The 24,844-nt window shown below is 45.1% G+C and overlaps 1 protein-coding gene across 4 annotated transcripts in view; it reads left to right on the plus strand.

Annotated features, from left to right (window-relative positions):
* Nucleotides 1–24,844, plus strand: part of LOC110503312 (limbic system-associated membrane protein) — a 1,017,495-nt gene that overhangs the window by 979,755 nt on the left and 12,896 nt on the right. For all 4 annotated transcript variants that reach the window (XM_036961793.1, XM_036961794.1, XM_036961792.1 and 1 more), the window contains 3 exons: nt 13,306–13,431; nt 24,205–24,336; nt 24,482–24,602. In XM_036961793.1, coding sequence (XP_036817688.1) covers nt 13,306–13,431; nt 24,205–24,336; nt 24,482–24,602 — 379 coding nt within the window. The remainder of the gene's footprint in view (nt 1–13,305; nt 13,432–24,204; nt 24,337–24,481; nt 24,603–24,844) is intronic.

The following is a 24,844-nucleotide window of genomic DNA, read 5'->3' on the forward strand; positions in this document are numbered from 1 at the left end:
TCAAATAACCCTTACACAGCCTGGAGGTGTGTTGGGGCATTGTCCTGTTGAAAAACAATATAGTCCCAGATGGGATAGCTTTTTTTGCCATAATATGGACTTGGCTATTTTCTGTATACAGGCTTGGCACACCTGTATTTGGGGAGTTTATCTCATTCTTCTCTGCAGATCCTCCCAAGTTCTGTCAGGTTGGGTGGGGAGCGTCGCTGCACAGCTATTTTCAGGTCTCTCCAGAGATGTTCGATTGGGTTCAAGTCCGGGCTCTGGCTGGGACACTCCAGGACATTGATACTTGTCCCGAGGCCACTCCTGCGTTGTCTTGGCTGTGTGCTTAGGGTCGTTGTCCTGTTGGAAGGTGAACCTTCGCCCCAGTCTGAGGTCCTGAGCGCTTTGGAGCAGGTTTTCATCAAGGATATCTCTGTACTTTGCTCCGTTCATCTTTCCCTTGATCCTGACTAGTCTCCCAGTCCCTGCCGCTGAAAAACATCCCCACAGCATGATGGTGCCACCACCATGCTTCACCGTAGCGATGGTGCCAGGTTTCCTCCAGAAGTGACACTTGGCATTCAGGCCAATGAGTTCAATCTTGATTTCAGCAGACCAGAGAATCTGGTTTGTCATAGTCTGAGAGTCCTTTAGGTGACTTTTGGCAAACTCCAAGTGGGCTGTCATGTGCATTTTACTGAGCAGTGGCTTCTATATGGCCACTCTACCAGAAAGTCCTGATTGGTGGAGTGCTGCAGAGATGGTTGTCATTGTGGAAGGTTATCCTGTCTCCACAGAGAAACTCTGCAGTTCTGTCAGAGTGACCATCGGGTTCTTGGTCACCTCCCTGACCAAGGCCCTTCTCCCCTTATTGCTCAATTTTGTGGGCAGCCAGCTCTAAGAAGAGTCTTGTTGGTTCCAAACTTCTTCCATTTAAAATTATGGAGGCCACTGTGTTCTTGGGGACCTTCAATGCTGCAGACATTTTTGGTACCCTTCCCCAGATCTGTGCCTCGACACAATCCTGTCTCGGGGGGTCTCCAGACAATTAATTCAACCTCATGTCTTGTTTAGTTTTTTTGCTCTGACGCACTGTCAACTGTAGGACCTTATATAGAGAGGTGTGTGCCTTTCCAAATCATGCCCAATCAATTGAATTTACCACAGGTGGACTCCAATCAAGTTGTAGAAACATCTCAAGGATGATCAATGGAAACACAATGCACCTGAGCTCATTTTCGAGTTTCGTAGCAAAGGGTCTGAAAACTTGTAGATAAGATATTTATGTTTTTATTTTTTATACACTTGCATAAAGTTCTAAAAATCTGTTTTTGCTTTGTCATTATGGGGTATTGTGTGCAGATTGATGAAGGAAAAAAAACATTAACATAAAGTAACATAACAAAATGTGGCGAAAGGGAAGGGGTCTGAATACTTTCTGAATGCACTGTACATGCCAATTAGGAATGAGAGGGATGATTAAGTGGCCATGATGGATTGTGGCCAGGTTGGAAATGTATCCATAACTGGGGTGAACACCCCTACTCTTACAATAAGTACCATGGGATTTTCAATGACCACAGAGAGTCAGGACACCCATTTTAACATCCCATCCGAAAGACTGCACCCAACGCAGGGAAGTGTCCCCAAATGTAATCAGGGTTTGAAATGATTAAGTTTTAGTCAAATATGATATCTGTTTAGGCTTCTTGCGGTCAATTTACTATGTAAAAATATTTGTTTTATAAGTGCCGGCACCCCGACCGACCATCTGCTCCAGAATAAATTGTCCCGCAGCTCAATCTAGTTGATGATCCCTTCCCTACTTGTTTACAAAATTGGTCAAAACACTCATTTTGTGTTTTCTTTACCATCACCATATGAATAACCATTAGCAACCTCCTGCTGGGTTGCCTCGGCTGTCTTTCAATGCATGAGATTGTCGTTATTTGGCTAAGGATTAAGACAAAGTCCACATGCCACATTTTGAGTCAATCAAAGTGGCAGTTAATGAAAGGAATTGGTTGACATCAAATTGATTTGGTCATAAAAACTGCCCTCGCGATAACCCCAATTCCATGCTGATAATGATAGATAAGTGTTGTTTCATCTCAATCATCATCATATAGGATCTGCATTGTTATTCCTTTATCTCCGATCAATACGGTGGTGATCCAGAATGGCTTTGCCCACATTTAGCCCCGTATCACAATGGTGTGGTATTTAATGGTGTGAACCGAGACGCTTACTACGGCAGTGTGTCACTCTAAAGAGCAGCGGAGAGGGAGGGGGGGTTAAGAAATTCAACTTTAAAGTCTGCATAAGGAGGAGGAACTGACCTTCACCAATTATCATGGGACAATTGAAACCTTTCAGTGGTTCTTCAGGAAGCCATCTCCCCCACCCACCTTTCCTTGCTGCAAAAGCTCCTTATTGCCAGGGCCATTGTCAGGCACATTGTGTTACTAGTCTTTCTGGGGGTGGCTTTAATGGTACAGCTGCCAAGTGGATCGGTGGCTGTTCCCGGCCGCCAACCCACCCCCCTAGAAAATAATGTCTGTCTTCTCCATGCCCATTATTTTAGCAATTGTATGTGAGGAACAGAATGCCACAACTGCACATATTGTCTGTCACCTTTGAACCCCCCCCCACGAAACGGACTCCTTGATGTTTTAATGAAGGAAACAATTTAGTATTCCGTTTTCTCCTTGGCTGACTTGGCTGAAACCATGTGGGGAAAAAGGCATCTCCTGCTCCGCAGAAGAGGCGCCTTATGCATTTAAATAGGGACCATCCCACGGACACACGTGACTTCAGACTCATCAATCGGGCTTCAGGTGTAAGGCTGCCATGTTTCAGAGGAGGTCCGTCCCATCATTCCTGTAGAGCCTCTCCCTTTTCCACTTTTCAAGACTCTGTAATATAGATGGCCAACATCTTTACATGTTATGTTTAGAAAATGGAGTGCTGACCTGGCCACATGCTCTCTGTCTCACCTGGCAACTGGTCTGAAAATATCCTCTCCCCAGCTATGCTTTAATAGAGTCCTGTCACATATGTCAGGCTGTCTCGGCCCTACAACAGTCCTCAGGTCAGCAGTATGCTCGTTTTGGGCACTCAAGACAGGTCGTTCACACTGTTAGGACCTTGCTCCCACTCTTATTGCCAACTGTGAAAGAGCTGGCCAATGGTCCAATCTCAGGACTGAAAAGACTTAGGCCCCCAAACTGTGAATAGCTTGTCCTGTCAATCATTCACTCCTACAACCCAATAGTAGCATTTTGTTGAAGGGATCTGTGCTATTATTGGATTAGTTGACTGATACTGACCATTGTTTCTGCTCATTCAGATATACATCTCCCTTCAGCCCATCACATACACTTTGAGATCATTTTTGTATAATGAAAAGCGCTTTACAAATGTAACATATTACTAATATTATTATCACTACAGACGAGTAACTTTATTTGAAATGAACAAAATAAGGATTATTCCCCTCTCCACTCAGACCACTCCAAGACAGTCCTAGCTAAATTCTTGCTTGAGAAATTGCTAAGAAGCTATTTTTGTTTAATTTTGACCATTTTTAATTGAAAACAATTACAGTAGGTCTCCCGAGTGGCACGGCGGTCTTAAGGTACTGCATCGCAGTGCTTCCGGGTTCAGAAGAGTGGTTTGGCAGGTCATGTTTCGGAGGACGCATGACTCGACTTTCGCCTCTCCCGAGTTGCAGCGATGAGACAAGATCATAATCATGAAATTGGGGAGAAAAAGTGGATTTGATATTGAGATAAAAATGGCTGCTTTGGACCTTTAACATCCATTGCCTCATAGTGCCAAGCATAATTGTCACTCCAAAATACCTGTTTTGTTGACAGCACAAAATGTTGAAAGGATCACATTGTTTTGAACTTAACATTCACTTTTGCAGTCATAATCACATGCACAAAATGGGGTTAAGTGACGAATACTAATGATCAGTTCTGAAAGATTTTAGTTTTACCATGTTTATTGCATTAATGCTGAAGGTCAGAAGTACAGTATTACCTATAGATGTAGGATCTTAATTTGATCCCTCTTTTGTTACTGAGAATGTTCCTGCGCATCAGGAAATGCAAACTTGTACTCTGTTTGAGTTTTAAAGTTAGTCATTTCCACTTTGCCCTAATGTAAAATGTATCAACCCCTAACAAAATCCATTCATTATAATCCACATAATTATTCACATTTCCTGTTGCTGCAGGGTTATTTTTCTGCTGTAGCAAACTGACTCAAATTAAGATCCTACATCTGTAGAATATTACCGGAAAACAGTCTTGTGACTAGCATCCAAAGCATATCCAAATATAGTAGGCTAGAGAGCTTAGACTCAGCAATGGCACCTGTTATGAGTTAGTGTTTCATTGGCATGCTAGGCACATCTCCGCATATTTTTTAAATAAATGTGTTAGTTGAAAGCACAAACTCAAATAGTTCTCGGTTCTCCAGCTGTCTAGAGGGCAGTTTTGTTTGGCCAAAAAGCTGATATAACATTTCCACATTAAAGTCCTCAAGATGTGTGTTCACTGTACATTCCCTATTATAACCTGTAGACAACAGTACAGTTCTTTGGCTGCTCTGAACACTGAGTCTGACACACTGACACAATATGTCGAGTGCAAATCTACAAACTCCTTCTGGAATATACACTGAGTGTACAAAACATTAGGAACATGCTCTTTCCATGACACAGACTGGTCAGGTGAATCCAGGTGAAAGCTGTGATCCCTTATTGATGTCACCTGTTAAATCCACTTCAATCAGTGTAGATGAAAGGGAGGAGACAGGTTAAAGAAGGGTTTTTAAGCCTTGAGACATGGATTGTGTATGTTTGCCAATTTAGAGGGTATGGTAGCAGGTGCAAGTGGCACCGGTTTGAGTCAAGAACTGCAATGCTACTGGGTTTTTCACGCTCAGCAGTGTTGAGTGTGTATCAAGAATGGTCCATCACCCAAAGGACATCAAGCCAACTTCACCCAACTGTGGGAAGCATTGGAGTCAACATGGGCCAGCATCCCTGTGGAACGCTTTTAACACCTTGTAGAAACCATGCCCCAATGAATTGGGGCTTTCCTGAGGGCAAACCAGATGCAACTGAATATCAGAGAGCATGTTAAAGGTTTTCCAGGAGTTGTTGTTCTGCCAATATTGTAAACACTCAAGATAATATGTTGTTCCTTTTGGAATTCCATAATGATTATGAGTCTCCCTCCCTCCCTCTCTCCCCCTCCCTCCCTCCCTCCCTCCCCTCCCTCCCCTCACTCCATCCCTCCCTCCCTCCCTCCCTCTCCCTCCCCCTCCCTCCATCCCTCCCTCCCTCCCTCCCTCCCTCCCTCCCTCCCTCCCTCCCTCCCTCCCTCCCTCCCTCCCTCCCTCCCTCTCTCTCCCCCCCTCCCTCCCTCTCTCTCCCTCCCTCCCTCCCTCTCTCTCCCCCCCTCCCTCCCTCTCTCTCCCTCCTTCTCCCCCCCACTTTCTCCCTCTCTCCCACTCTCCCCCTCCCCCTTCTCCCCTCCCTCGTCTTTCCCCCTCCCTCCCCCTTCCATCTCTCCCGCTCCCTCCAACCCCCTCTCCTCCCTCTCTCCCACTCTACCCCTCCCACTCTCTCCCTCCCACTCCCTCTCTGCCCCTCCCTCTCTCTCCCCCTCCCACTCTCTCCCCCTCCCTCTCTCTCACTCCCCCCCTCCTCTCTGAAGTGCACCACTTGGTAAGTATGTTTGCCTATGGCATTACAGAGAGGAGTAGGCTAGTCCAACAGTTAAGGCAGTCAACCAAAACAGCTTGGATGTGACTTAGTTAGTTCAGATAGATTTGACACTGGGAGGTTTTCAGATATTTCCCTGGTCTCCCCACTACCACAGCTGTTCAGTACTAACAATCAGAGTATATGAAGCTCAGTCCAGGCTAATAGTCTGGATAGAAACATCAGTCACTCAGTCAGTACCATTGGGTCTGGTTGATTCTGGTTCAACTTGATTCTTGCTACATCAAGTTGAAATGGAAATAGAAGAGAACCGCATACTAACCAAGAACTGCATTGACTGGTGGTCCAATCAATGCTGCTTAAGCAGTGTTTTTGCAGTCTTTCTTTACAGATTGCTGCCCTGGCTTTCTCATGTCTTATTCTGAGAATTGGAAAACATTAGTTTAGCTATTTTATTTGCCCACTGGGTAAAAAAAAGGTATGTTTTTGCTGTTGCGTGAATTTTGCAGTGCATGTTAGTTCGCATGAAATGTTTAACAAATGCTTACATCGTAACGCAACAGCGGTCCCTTACCTTGCTCAACACGTAAGCACAAACCAAACACAAAAAAGCAAAACAGTTTGATAGGCATGGGATATTCAATTGAACGAAGCCTACGACAGAGGAAGGGAGGGGAAAAGATGACTTTCAAAGTGGCACCAATAGAATGGGTGTGAAAACGGAGGTTTCCCCTCACTGCATTGATCCCAAGCCTTCTAAGCCATTACCATTATGGTGACAAGACAGTCTATCAATCAGACTCTAAATTGAATGAAAAAAGACCTTGATCCCGTTGCTTGTTTAATCCAAGTGGCTGTAAAGTAAAGGGGTCCAAAGGGCTCGTCTCTGGAGAGACAAGTTAATAGTCTTTCCCTCCCATCACGGCCTGCACTTTACCTCGTCCAACATTATTGTACAAGAACGGAGAGCAATCAGGAATATTGATTACCTGCTCTGATTGCTGGTTTGAGTGCTAGAATCCACGTTCGTAGTGCTTTTAGCTGTAGATGAATTAAGCCAAAAGGCCAGGTGAGCATTGCTTCAATCAAGACATGCTAGCCGGGACCTGCAGTTTTTTTTTTTAACGTTTTTTTTGTTGTTGATGAGGTTGTAGGTGGAACTGCGTTAGAGCTCTCTCTGTTAACACATTAAAATACTGGAATGTGTGATGTAATCTACATTGGGCAGATAGAAATCCTCATTATTTTGTTTAATGTTGTTTTTTGTTTTGTTTTTTTGAGTGTTGGTATTTCTATATAGCCTACACTTTCTCGTTCTGAACTTCTAACGCGAGTGGGACGGGGTGTGGCTTCGTGACAATGGAAACAGGAGCATCCGCTCACCGATTTGACAGCTCTAACGCAGTTACACCTCCAACATATCGGGCACGATCCACAGCTAACGCTCTTTCCTTTGTCATCAATTGACAAAATGCTATAACATATGATGTAGTTAGCTGATACTTAAAATACCTATCCAGGCGTTGTAAGATCTGTTCGGCGTCAGAACCAGCCAAGCAGTGGAACGACTATCGTCTAAATAAAAACAATGATCTGCTATGCAGGTGTCAGATGTCGCGGGTTTACGCCGAACTGATTGAATCTAGAAGGTGGTTTGTGATAGGTCTTTCAATTTCTGTCTTATCAGCAGTGATAGGAATCCACAGAGTATCTTCTGAACACATTTTTTTCTCTAGTTTCCACTTGAGGGGGGTTGGATGGAGGATTGTCTGTTAGAGTGGCCATTTACGATAATTTCACAGATGTTCACACTGACCAATAAGATTACATGACGATTATCTTATTTAAATATAGATTCACTCGATATTCAGTCAATATTCTCAAGTACAGCTTTCAAAGGGTTACAGCCTCAGTTCAACTTGGATTGTACTTGTGTTTGTAAGGTGCCCTCCTGGTGTTATTGACATATTTTCCATAGGATCAATTATCTTAATAACCTAGTGGTCAATGCTAAAGGTAGCTGTTTGCTAGTCTAGGGAAATAGCTGTAATTCTACAAAGTCCTTCTCCAGAAAGAACTTTAAGCCATACAGATAAGGGGTGAACTAAAGCTCTGCTCTATAGAAAGTCCCCATGAGGAATTGGCTGGACGACTGCGAGCTCAAGAGAGAAGGAAGGATTGTTAAACCCAAGTTCATATAAAAAAGGAAAGGTCACTGCCAAGAGTCTCTCCTCCAGCCAGCTGTTGTCTTCTCCTCTCTTTGTTTTCTTATCATCTCGTTCCGTTTTATAAGGCACTAAATCATGATATGTGTTGAATACAAATTGAATCTGGGGGTTTTTGGCACGCCATCCTGAACGATGCGGATGATCGCCAAGGTAAAAGTACATATTGCCCTGAACTGGCAGTAAATTTATTTGAGTTTACTTGAGATAAGAAGTATAGCTTGAAGAACTTATAAAAAGCACACAAAAAAAATCACAAGGTGAAGTTCTGCTCATTGGGCGCCGATGCATTTCTCTATGCTGGGGCTTTGGTCGGCTTGTTAGAGATGCTGCCTCTACCTTTACCCTTCCTATTGTTTTCTCCTTTCAACACAAACACCAATTATTTGTTTGTATGATTTATGAGTCTCTGCCCTCCAGTGGAACATCTCTAAAGGAAAAAAAGCTACATTTGAATTCATGAGGGATTTGCCCTCGAGTAGAGCTTAATCTGGCCAGCAGGAACTACCTCCAAATGTTTCTCCACATCCACAGAAAGCCTTGCTCCAAAGGGTCTTCAATGAGCATTAGTCTATTTGATATCTTCTCTTTCCTTTGAAAGTTCAGAGAGAGCTTTAGTTTAGATCATGGAGTGCTGCTGGCTACGATTATGTTGGTGGAGCAACAGCTCCAGAATTCCTGCCAGAAGTGCACAATGAAAGGGGTCGAGGCTCCCACTGCTCGGTGGCTCTGTGCACTGCAGTATCCTGTTAAAAGTGTGCCATCTCTTTCAGCTCTGCAGTGGCAGCCTGAGAGACGCCCGCCACTGCAGAGAAAACCCGCCCCGAGGTCTCTGATTTAAACATGTTGGCATCGCTTCTGTGTTTGTTATTATGAGGAAACTGGCAAAATCCAGAGTTTGTTCGTATTAAGTGAAATACAAATTTGTCATAGTGGTAACTCACATTGACGCCATGAAGAATTCAAAGAGACTAGGATCAATGGGTCACATAGGTTTTGGGATATTGAAAGTAAGCAACAATAAGTATATGCTTACAAAAGCAGACAAACTAACGATGAGTCAGATCACAAGGACCTACTTCCCTGTAAACAGTATTTTTCTAATGACAGAATCTGTTAATAAGAGGATTATCTCATTAACATTTTGATTCATTTCGTCTTTTCCCATTTCAATGCTGCCTTACTCAAGCAGACTCACAATGACGGTGTTCAAGAGAGTTTGTGTGTGTTATGTCCTTTGTGCTTGTCAAAAAAGAGTGTAGGCTTATGCATCAATAATTTTTCTTCCCTATGACCTTAGCGGGCCCAATTCTGAAGACGCCCACTAAATTGATGGTTGCCTCTCCTTTAAAGCCCTTGAATGGACAAGATTGCCGGGCTGTCATTCTCAACTGTTTCCGGTGGTAACAGATTGCCTCTTTGGGTCAAGGTTTGGGAAGGTGCCCATCAGCCAGTCATGAGCTTGTTTGAGGTGATGTTGTCACATTTCAGAGGTGTCACAACATTCGGGAGATTGTTCTGTCTCCTGTGAGAAGTTCCTAGTGCAACAGCCGTGTTGCACACCAAGGAAAGTAATTGGCAACTGGTGCTACAAGCAGAAGTCAATGCTGCGAGCGCATTCCGGTGATTATGTTTTAATGATTCAAATTACGGAAACGTAATTGCCTCGAAAACAATTAGGCCCGTGACATCAGTGGTCCAAATGTCACGTCTGAAAGTGGCTGGGTGGCGTGGGTGAAGAAAGAGAAGGAGCGATCCACAGAGGTCAGTTGGTGTGGTAGTAGAGTCATTTAAAAAGCTCTGGTGTTACAGGTGTACAATGAAGTATAAGTATACAGTATACATCATCTCTGTTTTAGCTGGATGTAATTGTATACTGCACTACGATTGTTTTTATTGATTTGACTATGGAGTACGTAAAAGTGTGGCGCTCTACTTGATAGCAGACGAACCCAGACTTCTGTTTCGACTGATCGTATCAGAAAGGGACTTTCAGAACAGATATATCTTTATGTGTCTCATTTTGTAGGAAGGCCACCGTTCCTGGCATGATATACCCGCATTCTTTAATGTTTTTAACATTTTACATGAATAGCATGTATACTGAACAAAAATATAAATGCAAAATGCAACCATTTCAAAGATTTTACTGAGTTACAGTTCATTTGAGGAAATCAGTCACTTGAAATAAATTCATTAGGCCCTAATCTATGGATTTCACATAACTGGGAATACGGATATGGTCACAGATGGTCACAGATACCTTAAAAAAAAAAAATGGGCCTCACAATGGGCCTCAGGATCTCGTCACGGTATTTCTGGGCATTCAAATTGCCATCAATAAAATGCATTTGTGTTTGTTGTCCATAGCTTAATACGGCCCATACCATAACTCCACCGCCACCATGTGGCACTCTGTTCACAATGGTGATATCAGCAAACGGCTCACCCCCACAACGCCATACACGTGCTATGCGGTTGTGAGGCCGATTGGAAGTACCGCCAAATTCTCTAAGATGACATTGGTCGGGAAATGTACATTCAATTCTCTGGCAACAGCTCTGGTGGACATTCCTGCAGTCAGCATGCCAATTACACACTCCCTCAAAACTTGCGACATCTGTCGTATTGTGTTGTGTGACAAAACTGAACATTTTAGAGTGGCCTTTTATTGTCCCCAGCACAAGGTGCACCTGTGTAATGGGTATGGTGTTTAATCAGCTTCTTGATATGCCACATCTGTCAGGTGGCTGGATTATTTTATCAAAGGAGAAATGCTCACTAACAGGGATGTAAATACACTTGTGCACAAATAAGCTTTTTGTGTGTATGGAACATTTCTTGGAGCTTTTATTTCAGCTCATGAAACACGGGGCCAACACTTTACATGTTCAGTGTATTTTGAGACATTTCACAATGCAGGTATGAGACATTTTGGCTGGGAATACCTGTTGTTGTCGTACTCCCTCTTTCAACTGGCTAATTTCATGCATGGTACCTTGAAATGCTTGTACGTGCGTGCGTGCATGTGCCAGGCAGTGTGCGATAGTGAGAATCTTAATCAGCTACCAAGTGAATTCTGTTCCATTTTCTGTGTGTGTATCCCTCTCTCTGCGACCATATTCAGCTAAAGATGAGTCATAGCTAGATTAAAAGGCTGTGACTTGACAGTAAACACATTGATCAGGACATCTATGACACTGGAGGTGCAGCTGGGTTTCTTTATGCCTCTCTGAGGTAAACCATTCTGGGTTCTTTGATCATTGCTACCTCCCTGGTTGGTTTGGCTCGTCAGGAATCCAGGAAAAGCCTTTAGCTAAATGTCAGGTTATATTATCACATGGATACAACAAGCTTCTTCTAATTATGTTGTAGTTTCTCATGCTTCTAAGGCTTTGAAGATTTATATTCAAAGTTGAAACGAAGGTCAATGTATTTGCGCAATACATTTTCTATCCGTTTTTTTTTTTTTTTAGGATCACTAAAGCTGTGGTATGATGAACTGAGTCGAGATAGGATTATGCTGACGAGTTTGAAGAGAAAAAATATTGAAAATAATTTGAAGTGTGAAAATTCTCAAATAAAACATTAAGGAAAAAAAGGCCTACTTTCTTCTCTCAGCCCATAGATGAAATGATTGACGTGTTACTTGAAAAGAAAAATAAATATTTTGGTAGTAGATAAAGCTGCAGTTGTTCCCACCATCCAACCACAGAACGGCAAATTATTTCTCTATGCTACGTGTGCAAGATCAACCTCACACAGTCCCTTGTACATTGCTGTAGAATCCTGAGCAGTCAGGGAAAGAGTTTTTCAAAGAACTGCCCTTTCAAATACTGTTCCTTGAAGGTTGACCCATGACTAAGATTACAATCCTTGCTGGGAGCTATAGCCACTATGTTGAAATGGTTTAGACTCTTTATTCATTTGACTCATGAACCGCCTAGACTATTTCTGTTTAGAACGCGACAGGGTTATCTGTCTGGGAGCTGTTTCCTCTCAAACTAATTTTTATCTTTGCCGCTGGCCTGGTGTGGATTAATGCCCGGGTCCTCATTCAGCCAATCAGAGCATGGATATTTCCAGCCTGCTTCTTTGCGAAAAAGCTATTGAATTCCATGTCACTTCAATCTTTCCCGTATCGAAAACACATCTTCACTTTCTGTGGCCATTTGACTCACGCAATAACTCTGTACGGCTTCATTTAATGTTGTTTGGCAATAAAATATCCATGTTGTCAGATGTCATTAAAGTGACAGGCTGTGCTGGCCAAGGAGAGGGAATCTCGATGAGTGTATAAAGCATCAGCTCAGTTACATGGTCACTATCAGTATAAAAACAGACCTTTTGGGGGGGAGGGGACAAATCCAGAGGAGCACTGACTTATTGATTCATCCTCTGTCATACCTGACAACATATAGAACACGTTTTCCCTGTTGTCAAATATGAAACAGCACAGCAACTACAAGTTTGAGTCACCTTGACAGCAACACGGCTTATTTTAGGTGACACGTGAGAATGCTATAGAACATATTTATTATACCTGAGAATGGTAGGTGGACATAGGCAGTATATGTGCATTTTAAAGCATTGAGCTACTTGTTCAACTTTTAAAATAATACGTATTTCTGTTTCTGTATGACTCTCTCTGTGTTTTGCCCCATTCCTCATTTGCAAGTCATTGATCAATAGTTTCTAGCAAAGATATGCGTACACAAACACCTCGCCTCCATCCATCCACAGTTTTGAAATTCACAATGATGTATGTATGCCCGCTTTTTTTTTTTTGCTGACCAATCTGAAAATGGAGTGCACCTCGCTTTCTTAATTTGTTAGAACAGTTTTATCTGAGTAAAACGTCATTCTGTTTGATTTGTTTAGGTACAGAGTAAATCAGAATTGAGAGGTAGAAGGCCGATTAAACATCACATTCAGATGAAAAACGTTTGGCTTTCTTTTAACATCAGTCAAAGTCATACACCTAGCGTTTCAGTTCATTTCATCTTTTGGTGGGTAATGGATTGGGTTGAGCTCCAGAAACTATTTCCCCTTTGAAGTTGCTTCTCAACTTTCCTTTTCACTTGTTGAACTAACATGGCAATACTTTTGCATTCAACTATACTGAAAAATGGACATGTAGCCTATGCCACAGCGACAAACGTATTTGCCTCACATAATAAAGTAGTATTTGCATAATTCATCAACCATGCACTTCATTCACTGTAATACTGCATTGTGGTTGCAATTCCTGCCAAAGAAAATCCATTACACAGTTCTTAGGAAGACTCAAACCCTACTGTAGAAAATGCTTCTACTTACATTAGAATCATTCATATCTGCCACTTTCTCTTACAGTTCCGGCAAACATTTACAAAGTTTCGGAAGACATCACCGCGAACGAAGGCAGCAACGTGACATTGAGTTGTCTAGCCAATGGGAGGCCAGATCCATCAATCACCTGGCGACTGCTCAATCCATCAGGTAAGAGCCAATAAGCACCCAGCAGCATTTCATTCTCATCAAAGGGCAGCATTTCATCATTGTTGCTTATCACTATATCGGTGGTCTCAGACATGCAGGGGAGGGATGAGGTTGGGAGAGTGTTCCTGTGTTTAAAATCAAAACATGTGGCATTCATCCTCGTTGCTCCATGTTTTAGGATGATTTGATTTGTAATCCTCCAGTCAATTCTTTAGGTTAGGTTTCTTTCAGTTATAGAGGATGCTTATTATTGCTGAGAGAAAGATGGTAGACCAGAAGAGAGGGCGATGAATGACGTCCCGTTGCTTAATGTTGTTGTCTCCCTGTGGATGTGGTCAACACGGTTGGTTTGCCTTGGTCTCCGAAGGTGCTAGTCATCTCATTGAGTTGTGCATGCTCGAGGAGCACCTGTAAACGGTTGGTTTGCCTTGGTCTCCGAAGGTGCTAGTCATCTCATTGAGTTGTGCATGCTCGAGGAGCACCTGTAAATGACTGAGGCACACCTGCAGCTTCTCACTCTCCCCCTTCATTCAAGCACAGAACTGAATGATCTGCCAATGCAATGTATTTCAAGTGAAAGCCCTCTAACGGATTGCGATAATTAAACCAAGATGTTGTTGTGATTGCTCGAAAATCGAACCATTACAACCAATTATCACAATAAGTATATTTTCCAATACTCCATTTTGAAATGTTAATGTTTTGCTATCAAACTGCCACTCAAACCTTTGTGGGAGTCCCTCTTAAAAGGGCAACACGGGATTAGTGCTTCCATTTTTGGACTTTAAGGGTAATGATGTATTGCCAGTGATTCTTTAACAATATAACTTATAAATGTCTTAGTATAACTGTTGGAACCTTTTAGAACCCAAAATATATTCTTATTTTACTACTTTGTTTGTAAACAATGTATTTGTAAGCAAACATTGTATAGCTTCAAAACATGGTCAAAACTATCATTTTGATCTCATCGATGGTCTGCCCTTGCGTCAATAGCGCTATGATTTTGACAGTGGTTACATATTTTTCCAGCCCAATCCCTCAGCTGTTTACCACAACAAGTGGCGGGGTGAATCTGTGTTGTTTTTTGAATCCCGGAATGCCCCTTTAAACGCGAGGCTTAGAAATGCTCAATGAATGTTAACATCTAGCAATTTGAATAATGCATAACGAAGAGCAGTGCGTTTTCATGCGACTGCATTTGTATTCCACCATAAAGGTGTGCATTTGTATTCCACCATAAAGGTGTGCATTTGTATTCCACCATAAAGGTGTGCATTTGTATTCCACCATAAAGGTGTGCATTTGTATTCCACCATAAAGGTGTGCATTTGTATTCCACCATAAAGGTGTGCATTTGTATTCCACCATAAAGGTGTGCATTTGTATTCCACCATAAAGGTGTGCATTTGTATTCCACCATAAAGGTGTGCATTTGATAGGTAATAGAATGCAGCCTGGAGGCGTCTACATTGATTAGTGTTCTACTTCGTTCAACAAGGTCGGCTGAGGTGGGATATTCAGAGGTTCCTCACTCATTTTTAGCTCTCGTATTGTTGCCTGATCGTTTGTTACCAAGCAGATAATTGGTTTATAATTGGAATGTTTGCTTCTAAGCAGATGCAATGGAAGGGTAGATGGAGAAATGAGAAAAAAAACGCAGGGGACCCCCCCCCATTTTCCATCAGAGTCAAGATTGATGTTATTCTTTCTGACTTGTCAGAGGAGTGCCTCTTCATTATTCTAGCAGAGTATAACAGAGAGCACAACGTTTCGTTACATGACTTAAAATGATGGATGAAAGATGATTGGATGAAAGCACTGTCCTTTCCTATTTCAGCTCTCCCTGCACGGTCTGGGATCGCCACTCTTTGCTTTCCATAGTTCCCGACAGAAACCATGACATTAGTCTGTTGTCTCCCTCCCAGATTCTAGCCCTTCACCTATTTGTCCCTCGTGAAAAGATGCAGATACAGGGAAAATGCAGGCCTAGCAATATTATGTACTGTCTATTCAGATATTTTAGAGATGTCCACGTTTTACACACATTGGGATTAGAAGGAAGGTCAGCTATTGCATTTTATGCCAATAGTTGTATTCATTGAGGACGTGGGATGTTGTTGTCCCTGATATTGACTGGTAAGCAGAACAATGCTGGACTGTCTGTCTGTTTGTGGGGGATGAGATCAATAGAGCAAGGCACACAGCGCCTGTTTGTTCTGGGCCTGTGCTCTGCCTCAGTGTGTCTCCTCCCCACCAGTGTTTATTTCTAAGGTGTATCTGTAAAGGTCACAGGCGGGGGGGGGGAGGGCAGCACACTGAGAATGCTGCGACAAAAGTTGAATTTTTGGTCAAGCAAGGAATCTTTCAGTGCACGCTTCCCGGACCACCAAAATAGAAGTCAGACAAGTATGAAATATACATGCCCTTTGGTGCTCCTCATATTACACGCTTTGGGCTATGGGAAGCCACTCACAGACATCGGTGGTAAATGGCTTTTTGAGGGAAAAAGAGACGGGGGGGGGGGGGGGGCAGGGTCGTCTATGTTTAAGTATGCAAATAAGAGATCTCATTAAATGTGTGATCACTCACATCATTGGATAGTTCAAGAGCCGAGCACGGTTAATTAATGTTAAAATATGCATTTGAATTTCCCACCCCTGACATAATGCCTTTTGGCACTAATTTAATGCTGCAGGGGTGTGGCCTGGATCAACCTCTGTTCTACTGATGAGAACTCACACACCTGGACAAGCAGGGAGGATGGCTTTCCCCTCCCAACATCCAGACGTGTTCTTGCACATGCAATTGTGCCAAATGGGCTTGCATCTTGTGGTGTACTTTGCTGAGGGAAAATGTACTTGATACGATGTGTTGTTGTCTCACCTAGCTATCTTAAGATGAATGCACTAATTGTAAGTCGCTCTTGATAAGAGTGTCTGCTAAATGACTAAAATGTGAAAATGTTAAATGTACTACACACTAGTAAACATCTGGTCAAACCACTTAACCATATGCTCAGACAGGGGTGTTAAAATCAGATTAGATTAAGATTTCGTCTTAAACAACATCCTAGCCATTCAATATTTAACAGTGTCTCTCTCTTCCCATACATTTAAAAAAAAATGTATTTATTTTACAAAATTCAAATGATTCCGATAATGATGGGGGACTAAATGGGGGAAAAGGGCCGGTGTGGAGGCCTCGAGGGGAAAAAGGGCCGGTGTGGGGGCCTCGAGGGGAAAAAGGGCCGGTGTGGGGGCCTCGGGGAAAAAGGGCCGGTGTGGGGGCCTCGAGGGGAAAAAGGGCCGGTGTGGGGGCCTCGAGGGGAAAAAGGGCCGGTGTGGGGGCCTCGAGGGGAAAAAGGTCCGGTGTGGGGGCCTCGAGGGGAAAAAGGGCCGGTGTGGGGGCCTCGAGGGGAAAAAGGGCCGGTGTGGGGGCCTCGAGGGGAAAAAGGGCCGGTGTGGAGGCCTCGAGTGAAATAAAGGGCCGGTGTGGGGGCCTCGAGTGAAATAAAGGGCCGGTGTGGGGGCCTCGAGGGGAAAAAAAGGGCCGGTGTGGGGGCCTCGAGTGAAATAAAGGGCCGGTGTGGGGGCCTCGAGTGAAATAAAGGGCCGGTGTGGGGGCCTCGAGTGAAAATAAGGGCCGGTGTGGAGGCCTCGAGTGAAATAAAGGGCCGGTGTGGGGGCCTCGAGTGAAATAAAGGGCCGGTGTGGGGGCCTCGAGTGAAAATAAGGGCCGGTGTGGGGGCCTCGAGTGAAAATAAGGGCCGGTGTGGGGGCCTCGAGTGAAATAAAGGGCCGGTGTGGAGGCCTCGAGTGAAATAAAGGGCCGGTGTGGGGGCCTCGAGTGAAAATAAGGGCCGGTGTGGAGGCCTCGAGTGAAAATAAGGGCCGGTGTGGGGGCCTCGAGTGAAATAAAGGGCCGGTGTGGGGGCCTCGAGTGAAATAAAGGGCCGGTGTGGGGGCCTCGAGGGGAAAAAAGGGCCGGTGTGGGGGCCTCGAGGGGAAAAAAAGGGCCGGTGTGGGGGCCTCGAGTGAAATAAAGGGCCGGTGTGGGGGCCTCGAGTGAAATAAAGGGCCGGTGTGGGGGCCTCGAGTGAAATAAAGGGCCGGTGTGGGGGCCTCGAGGGGAAAAAAAGGGCCGGTGTGGGGGCCTCGAGGGGAAAAAAGGGCCGGTGTGGGGGCCTCGAGGGGAGAAAAGGGCCAGTGTGGGGGCCTCGAGGGGAGAAAAGGGCCGGTGTGGAGGCCTCGAGGGGAAAAAGGGCCGGTGTGGGGGCCTCGAGGGGAAAAAGGGCCGGTGTGGGGGCCTCGAGGGGAAAAATGGCCGGTGTGGGGGCCTCGAGGGGAAAAAGGGCCGGTGTGGGGGCCTCGAGGGGAAAAAGGGCCGGTGTGGGGGCCTCGAGTGAAAATAAGGGCCGGTGTGGAGGCCTCGAGTGAAATAAAGGGCCGGTGTGGGGGCCTCGAGGGGAAAAAAGGGCCGGTGTGGGGGCCTCGAGTGAAATAAAGGGCCGGTGTGGGGGCCTCGAGGGGAAAAATGGCCGGTGTGGGGGCCTCGAGGGGAAAAAGGGCCGGTGTGGGGGCCTCGAGGGGAAAAAGGGCCGGTGTGGGGGCCTCGAGTGAAAATAAGGGCCGGTGTGGAGGCCTCGAGTGAAATAAAGGGCCGGTGTGGGGGCCTCGAGGGGAAAAAAGGGCCGGTGTGGGGGCCTCGAGTGAAATAAAGGGCCGGTGTGGGGGCCTCGAGTGAAATAAAGGGCCGGTGTGGGGGCCTCGAGTGAAAATATGGGCCGGTGTGGGGGCCTCGAGTGAAAATAAGGGCCGGTGTGGAGGCCTCGAGTGAAATAAAGGGCCGGTGTGGGGGCCTCGAGTGAAAATAAGGGCCGGTGTGGGGGCCTCGAGTGAAATAAAGGGCCGGTGTGGGGGCCTCGAGTGAAAATAAGGGCCGGTGTGGGGGCCTCGAGTGAAATAAAGGGCCGGTGTGGGGGCCTCGAGTGAAAATAAGCGCCGGTGTGGAGGCCTCGAGTGAAAATAAGGGCCGGTGTGGGGGCCTCGAGTGAAATAAAGGGCCGGTGTGGGGGCCTCGAGTGAAATAAAGGGCCGGTGTGGGGGCCTCGAGGGGAAAAAAGGGCCGGTGTGGGGGCCTCGAGGGGAAAAAAGGGCCGGTGTGGGGGCCTCGAGTGAAATAAAGGGCCGGTGTGGGGGCCTCAAGTGAAATAAAGGGCCGGTGTGGGGGCCTCGAGTGAAATAAAGGGCCGGTGTGGGGGCCTCGAGGGGAAAAAAGGGCCGGTGTGGGGGCCTCGAGGGGAAAAAAGGGCCGGTGTGGGGGCCTCGAGGGGAAAAAAGGGCCGGTGTGGGGGCCTCGAGGGGAGAAAAGGGCCGGTGTGGGGGCCTCGAGGGGAGAAAAGGGCCGGTGTGGGGGCCTCGAGGGGAAAAAAAAGGGCCGGGTGGGGGCCTCGAGGGGAAAAAATGTCCGGTGTGTTAGAGATGCCCGGGCGTATTTCTGGTCCCAGTCTGTCCCTGACATTCTCTATACTATGAGTGACTTGGACTAGGTCTCAATAATACACTACTCATCCCTGTCCACCACAGCTCAGCATGCTACACACTCCAGAGTCCCCACCTCTGTCAGCCCTGAGATTGAAGTAGAGCACTTCCCAGAACTAGGCTCACAATCCCAAGGTCCCTGACTTGCATGTTCATGGAGGGCTCACTGCTCCCCACTGCTCTTGCTGACATTCTCCAGGCTGTCCCTGAGAAGGCTGTGACCTGTGAGATGTGACAGGCCCTTGTCAGGGTGGCTCAGGTTCAGCCCCTGCAGCGGGTGTGACACATGTAGAGGGCTGCTCGTAGAAGGGGATTAAGTGCTCCCCCCCAGGGATCACAGAGAGAGACCTCCGCATCTGGCACTGCAGATGATCTCAGACCTGTCCACTGTCACTGGAGGTTTAACCCCACACACACACCACACCACACCACACACACACACCATACGCACCACCCAGCCACAGAGTAAGAAGAGCCACACTTGTTGTTGTGTGACTCTCACCCATCATCACTCACAGCTCCCCTCCAGGCCTTTGTGACCACAACGTGGTGCATCATGGGATGTTCTAAGGGTGATGTAACCGGAGTGTAACCTGAGTGTCCTTGTCCCAAGGCAACGCCATTTGACCTATCCATAAAGAATCAGGAAATTAGAAGCCACGCTGGAATAACGTGTGGTCAATGATTCAATAAAATTGATTTGTTTATCTGATGCGCTGAGCAGCATGATATGGCCAGCCTGCACAAATGGGAATGGTATTTGTAAAATGGTTTTGAGGTTTATCAAAGAGTGGTCTTTCGCTGAGGTGAAAATGTTTCCCTGAAGACCTCCGTCCGTATATGTAGGCATGTGGTTGTTTTCATTGTGGTTGGCCCTCTAGCTGCTGATATGACCAAAATAATGAGAAAGGTGGGTGGTGATTTAGCTCAGTCATTTGTTCATTATCTTCCCACTAAGAGTCTTAAAGAACAAGCTGGGCTAATTATATATTGACCCCTCATCATCGAAATCAGACAATGGCCCGACAAGAAGATTGGCTCCATGTGTTTGAGAAAGATAAAGCCGAGCCTTTTCCATTTGGAAGCACTTAGAAAGTAGTGTAGACAAAATCAAATAAATGTTGCAGTGCCATTTGTGCCGTTCTCCCCAAGTTCTCCCAAAATCAACTGCTTAACATAAATTAGTATTCACAAAATAAATGTAACATTTCGCACAGTGGTAAATGATGCTCATGAATAATGCATGGGCATGCAAATTAGCATTTAGTTCCCAACTGCAGTTGTGTCGCTACGTGATGCTGAGTCTTTCCTCACTGGTGGTTTGTGCTTTGCTCTCTGTAGTGTCTCAAATCTGCCTTCCAGTTCCCTTACGAAAGGTCTTTCCAAAATACTGGCTTGCCAACAGACGCGTACACTTGAACTACTCTGTTCAAGGAAACATGTCATCAGAAATATAAGGGCTCTTTTGGCTAGGTGGTCATTCCTTGCTGCAGTACGAGGCTCAAACATGAGTGGAATTTGGGTGATTCCATGCTAATGTGACCAGGATTAGAGTTGACCTACCCAGTCCCATCTGATTCATTCTGAGATGAGTTGTATGCTGCTGGCCCTCAGCTCCCTCCTGGCAGTGTGTGTGTGTGTCTGTGTGTGTCTGTGTGTGTCTGTGTGTGTCTGTGTGTGTCTGTGTGTCTGTGAGTGAGAGGGTTGGTGGCAACTTAATTGGGGTGGACAAGCACATAGTAATGGCTGGAATAAATGGGATGGTATCCAACACATGGATGTTCTTGATACTATTCCATTCACACCATTCCAGACATTATTAGTAGCTGTCTCCCCTCAGCAACCTCCTGTAGCTGGAAGCCCTCTCCGTCACTGTTGTGGTTTGCTTTCAGCATAATGTAGTTGCTTTCCCAATAATTTAAGGAAATACAATTGTTGAGACAAACCCAAAGTAATGCGGTTCAATGCAAATAACTTTTCACCACAAATGTATGAGTGTGAGGCTCACAGACCACTGCACTGTTATGTTGCTCCCAAATCCTGGTACTAGATAGCCCTAGGGTCGTACGCCTTTTATTCAGAACTAGAATATGTTGGAAAGTAATGATATGCATTGTCTTTCAGTGTTGCTGGCACACAGTCAACACAATAAATTAAAGCATGGCACCAGAAATATTTAGCTTTTCATCAAAGTAGAATTTTAAGTGCCATTTTCATAGTGAAGTTTTTAAGTTCCGTTTTCATAATAAACACGGTTCATTATAAATGGGCGGAGAAGAAATAGTTGATTTAATTGTCATAGCTTATCACGCGTTTGCAGCTTAGCAGCATATGCCCAACATCTATCTATCTAAAGTACATCCGGGCTCAAAGCAAGCTGGAGGAGTGTGCTGCCAAATGTCATGACTTGGACCTTAAACTTTCACCTGTAGTCACAATAAACTGATGTGAAGGGGGGTGTTTGGCAATGCTAGGCAGATCTAGCCGCTCAACAGGATGGTTTTGGACAGTTCTCCTAGGGGTCTCTGTTTGCGTCAAGTGAAGATCATTGGCTTTGTTTTCAACTGAATGAGCCCAGGACTTTAGGGGGAGAATGGTAGAGAACACCTATTCATGTCTTACACCCAGTCAGACCAGGATACAGGCATAGACATACTCTCTAACACTCCTGCAGGCAGGCACGCACGCACGCACGCACACACACACGCACATACACACAGACACATCAGTCTTCCATTTTCTACAGTTCACACACAGCCACATACAAAAACACACACACCCACACAAACTATTTGTGTCTGTGATTTGGAATTCCTCTCTTTCTTTACACTCTCTCTCTCTCTCTCTCTCTCTCTCTCTCTCTCATTCATCTCTCTTTTCTCACACACCTCAAACTGATTTATTGCTCTGACAATCTATGTGAAATAAGAAATGTGCACTCCATTCTCTCCCACCTCATTGGGCTTCTCAGTCACTCACTCGATTAGCATAGAGTTGTATGGCTTTGTCGTCATGTGATTTTCAACGCGCTCCAAATCAATCACCTTTCCATTCCCCATGGGGCCCGTGGAAAGCAGTGATTTATACCTGCTGAATCCACACAGAGATTGAATCGCTATAGAAACAGGTTCTTTCCTGGTGAAGGTAAGCCTAATTTTTCATAATTACTTTCTTCCTGAGCGTTAGTACTTGAAGTGTGTGTAAAGAGAGAGCAGTGTTTATCACGAGGCTGCTCAAGCCTCCTGGGGGGACATTTTTTGAGGGATTTAATAGAATCATTAATTAAGCAATACATCTGGTCATATTCATGACACAGTTGTTTCTGGACCCTGCTGAGTTATTGACTTAATATTTCCAGTTCACTTGTATAAAGAAGTTGATTTTATTATAATTTATCATTTTGGTCACACTTTATTTGGAAAGTCTGTAGATCTGTAGGTGGAAACCTGCTTTTTATGGTTAGTGTTTGAATAAAGTTTTGGGTAAGGGTTAAGGTTAAGGTTAGGGTTAACGCTTGGGTAAGGGGTTAGTAGACAGTAGAAATGTTACTGAAAGTCTGTAGAGTGACTACAGATGATCTATCCAACTAAAGTGTTACCTAGATAGCTACTGTAAGTAAGCTACCGTACTGTAGATCGTAGCTAAGTCATCATCTTCTCTCTCTCGAACCCCTCAAGAAATATCTATTCAGGTGAAGTCCAACTGCCTTAACGATAAAACGATCAAGCAGCCACAATACATTTCCATGGCAACTGATTTCAATCCTAATTTTCCAATCATGGCATCCTTTGTCCACGATGAGTGCGTTTGATATGGCTGCAGTGGCCATGCTAGGAGGACCCTTTGATCTGAGTGCTCTTTTCATAAGCATTGAACCACACCAGACAATCATAGCAAACATAAGCGTAACCATAGAGATCCTATCAAATATATTCTAATTCTGTGGGCGTGGCACAGAAAGAGCTTGATACATTGGGCATGCAGCGGTGAATGCTGTTGCTATGCAGTTTGAGACTTGAAATTGAGGTTGTTCGGTACGTTTACCTTTTGGATTTAGCCAGGAACAAATCTATAAGAATAACTTGAGGGTCTCTAATAAGAAAGGAACAGTCTTCCATATCGACATCCCAGGGTTGTTACTTAATTTCACGGGTAGAAGACCTTGCTCCCTGAGTGTCAGCTCAGTTGCGGCGTGCTCATTGTTTTATTTAGTTGGGTTCAGTGGCATTTGGAGGTTTAGCTGGGTTTTTTTGTGTGTTTTTTTTTTACTCAGAAACTGTCTCTGTCTTCCACACATTTACAGGGCTTGGAAAAAACATGTTAGTTATAAGGTTAAACAGGTCTCAGAAGTCTTCATGCATTCACTGCAGGCTATTGTTCCTATCAATCAATATCCATTTAGAAATGCCAAGAGAAATGTTGATACAGTACACTATTGTTTTGTTTGTGAACAGCTTTAGTCAATGTTACCCCATGGTACTGTATGTAGCAATTGTACCGGGTATCTAATCAACCCAAGACAGCACTGCAGAGGCAGTCTTATCTGCATGCTTGGCATTCTCTTCGTCCTGATCACTCTTAGATAGGCTAAATGAGAGAAACTCTGGAGACATACGTGACTAATTAAGGGAACTGCTGTTTCAGGTAAGTCCATGTGATGCTGCGTTCGAACATTTGGTCCGACATTAATTTGCTCATCAGGCTTATTGGAAGTAATGACGGATTCAGAGCCCCATTGAACTTCATTGTTCTGCTTTTCCTGGAAGCTATCCTGTTTTCCCTATGTCCTCCATTCACCCTATCTCTCTCTCTCTCTCTCTCTCTCTCTCTCTCTCTCTCTCTCTCTCTCTCTCTCTCTCTCTCTCTCTGTCTCTCTCTGTCTCTCTCTCTCTCTCTCTCTCTCTGTCTATGTCTCTCTCTCTCTCTCTCTCTCTCTCTCTGTCTCTGTCTCTGTCTCTCTCTCTCTCTCTCTCTCTCTCTCTCTCTCTCTCTCTGTCTCTCTCTGTCTCTGTCTCTCTCTCTCTCTCTGTCTCTCTCTCTCTCCCTCTCCCTCTCTCTCTCTCTCTCTCTCTCTCTCTGTCTCTCTCTCTCTCTCTCTCTCCCTCTCCCTCTCCCTCTCTCTCTCTCTCTCTCTCTCTCTCTGTCTCTGTCTCTCTCTCTCTCTCTCTCTCTCTCTCTCTCTCTCTCTCTCTCTCTCTCTCTCTCTCTCTCTCTCTCTGTCTCCCCACAGCGGATTCTCTAGATGGGGAGGAGTACCTGGATATATCAGGGATCATGAGGAACCAGGCGGGCCGCTACGAATGCAAAGCCAGCAATGACGTGGCCACACCGGATGTCAAATACGTCAATGTTGTCGTCAACTGTAAGTCACTTTTTGGGGGGGGGGGGGGGGGTTGACTCCTGTTTCTCCTGGCCAGTTGTTTTTGCTACATTGAGATCCATGATGTGTCTTTCATTAATTGATGAAAGCAATAGAACCAGATGAACTGTTGTGATTGAATCCTTAGATCCTCCCGCCATCAAGAATGCCAAGAGCTCTGAAACCCAGGTGGGCCGAATGGGGGTTCTTCAGTGTGACGCGGCCGCAGTGCCCAAACCAGAGTTTGAGTGGTACAGAGATGACAAGAGGTAAGCGTTTTGTGGTTGTTTGAATCACAGATTGCCCCTTTAATACATGTCCTTTGGTCATAATGGCGGAAGAGCCTACCCTATTATCAGAGGTGGCTGGTGGGTTGAGCTATAGGACGCCCGGGCACTTTTTAATGGTTAGAATGGAATAAATGGAATGGTATCAAACATATGGAAACCACGTTTGACTCCGTTACATTGATTCCATTCCAGGAATTACAATGAGCCCATCCTCCTATAGC

The sequence above is a fragment of the Oncorhynchus mykiss genome, chromosome 24 (genome assembly GCF_013265735.2).
Source record: "Oncorhynchus mykiss isolate Arlee chromosome 24, USDA_OmykA_1.1, whole genome shotgun sequence".
NCBI lineage: Eukaryota > Metazoa > Chordata > Actinopteri > Salmoniformes > Salmonidae > Oncorhynchus > Oncorhynchus mykiss.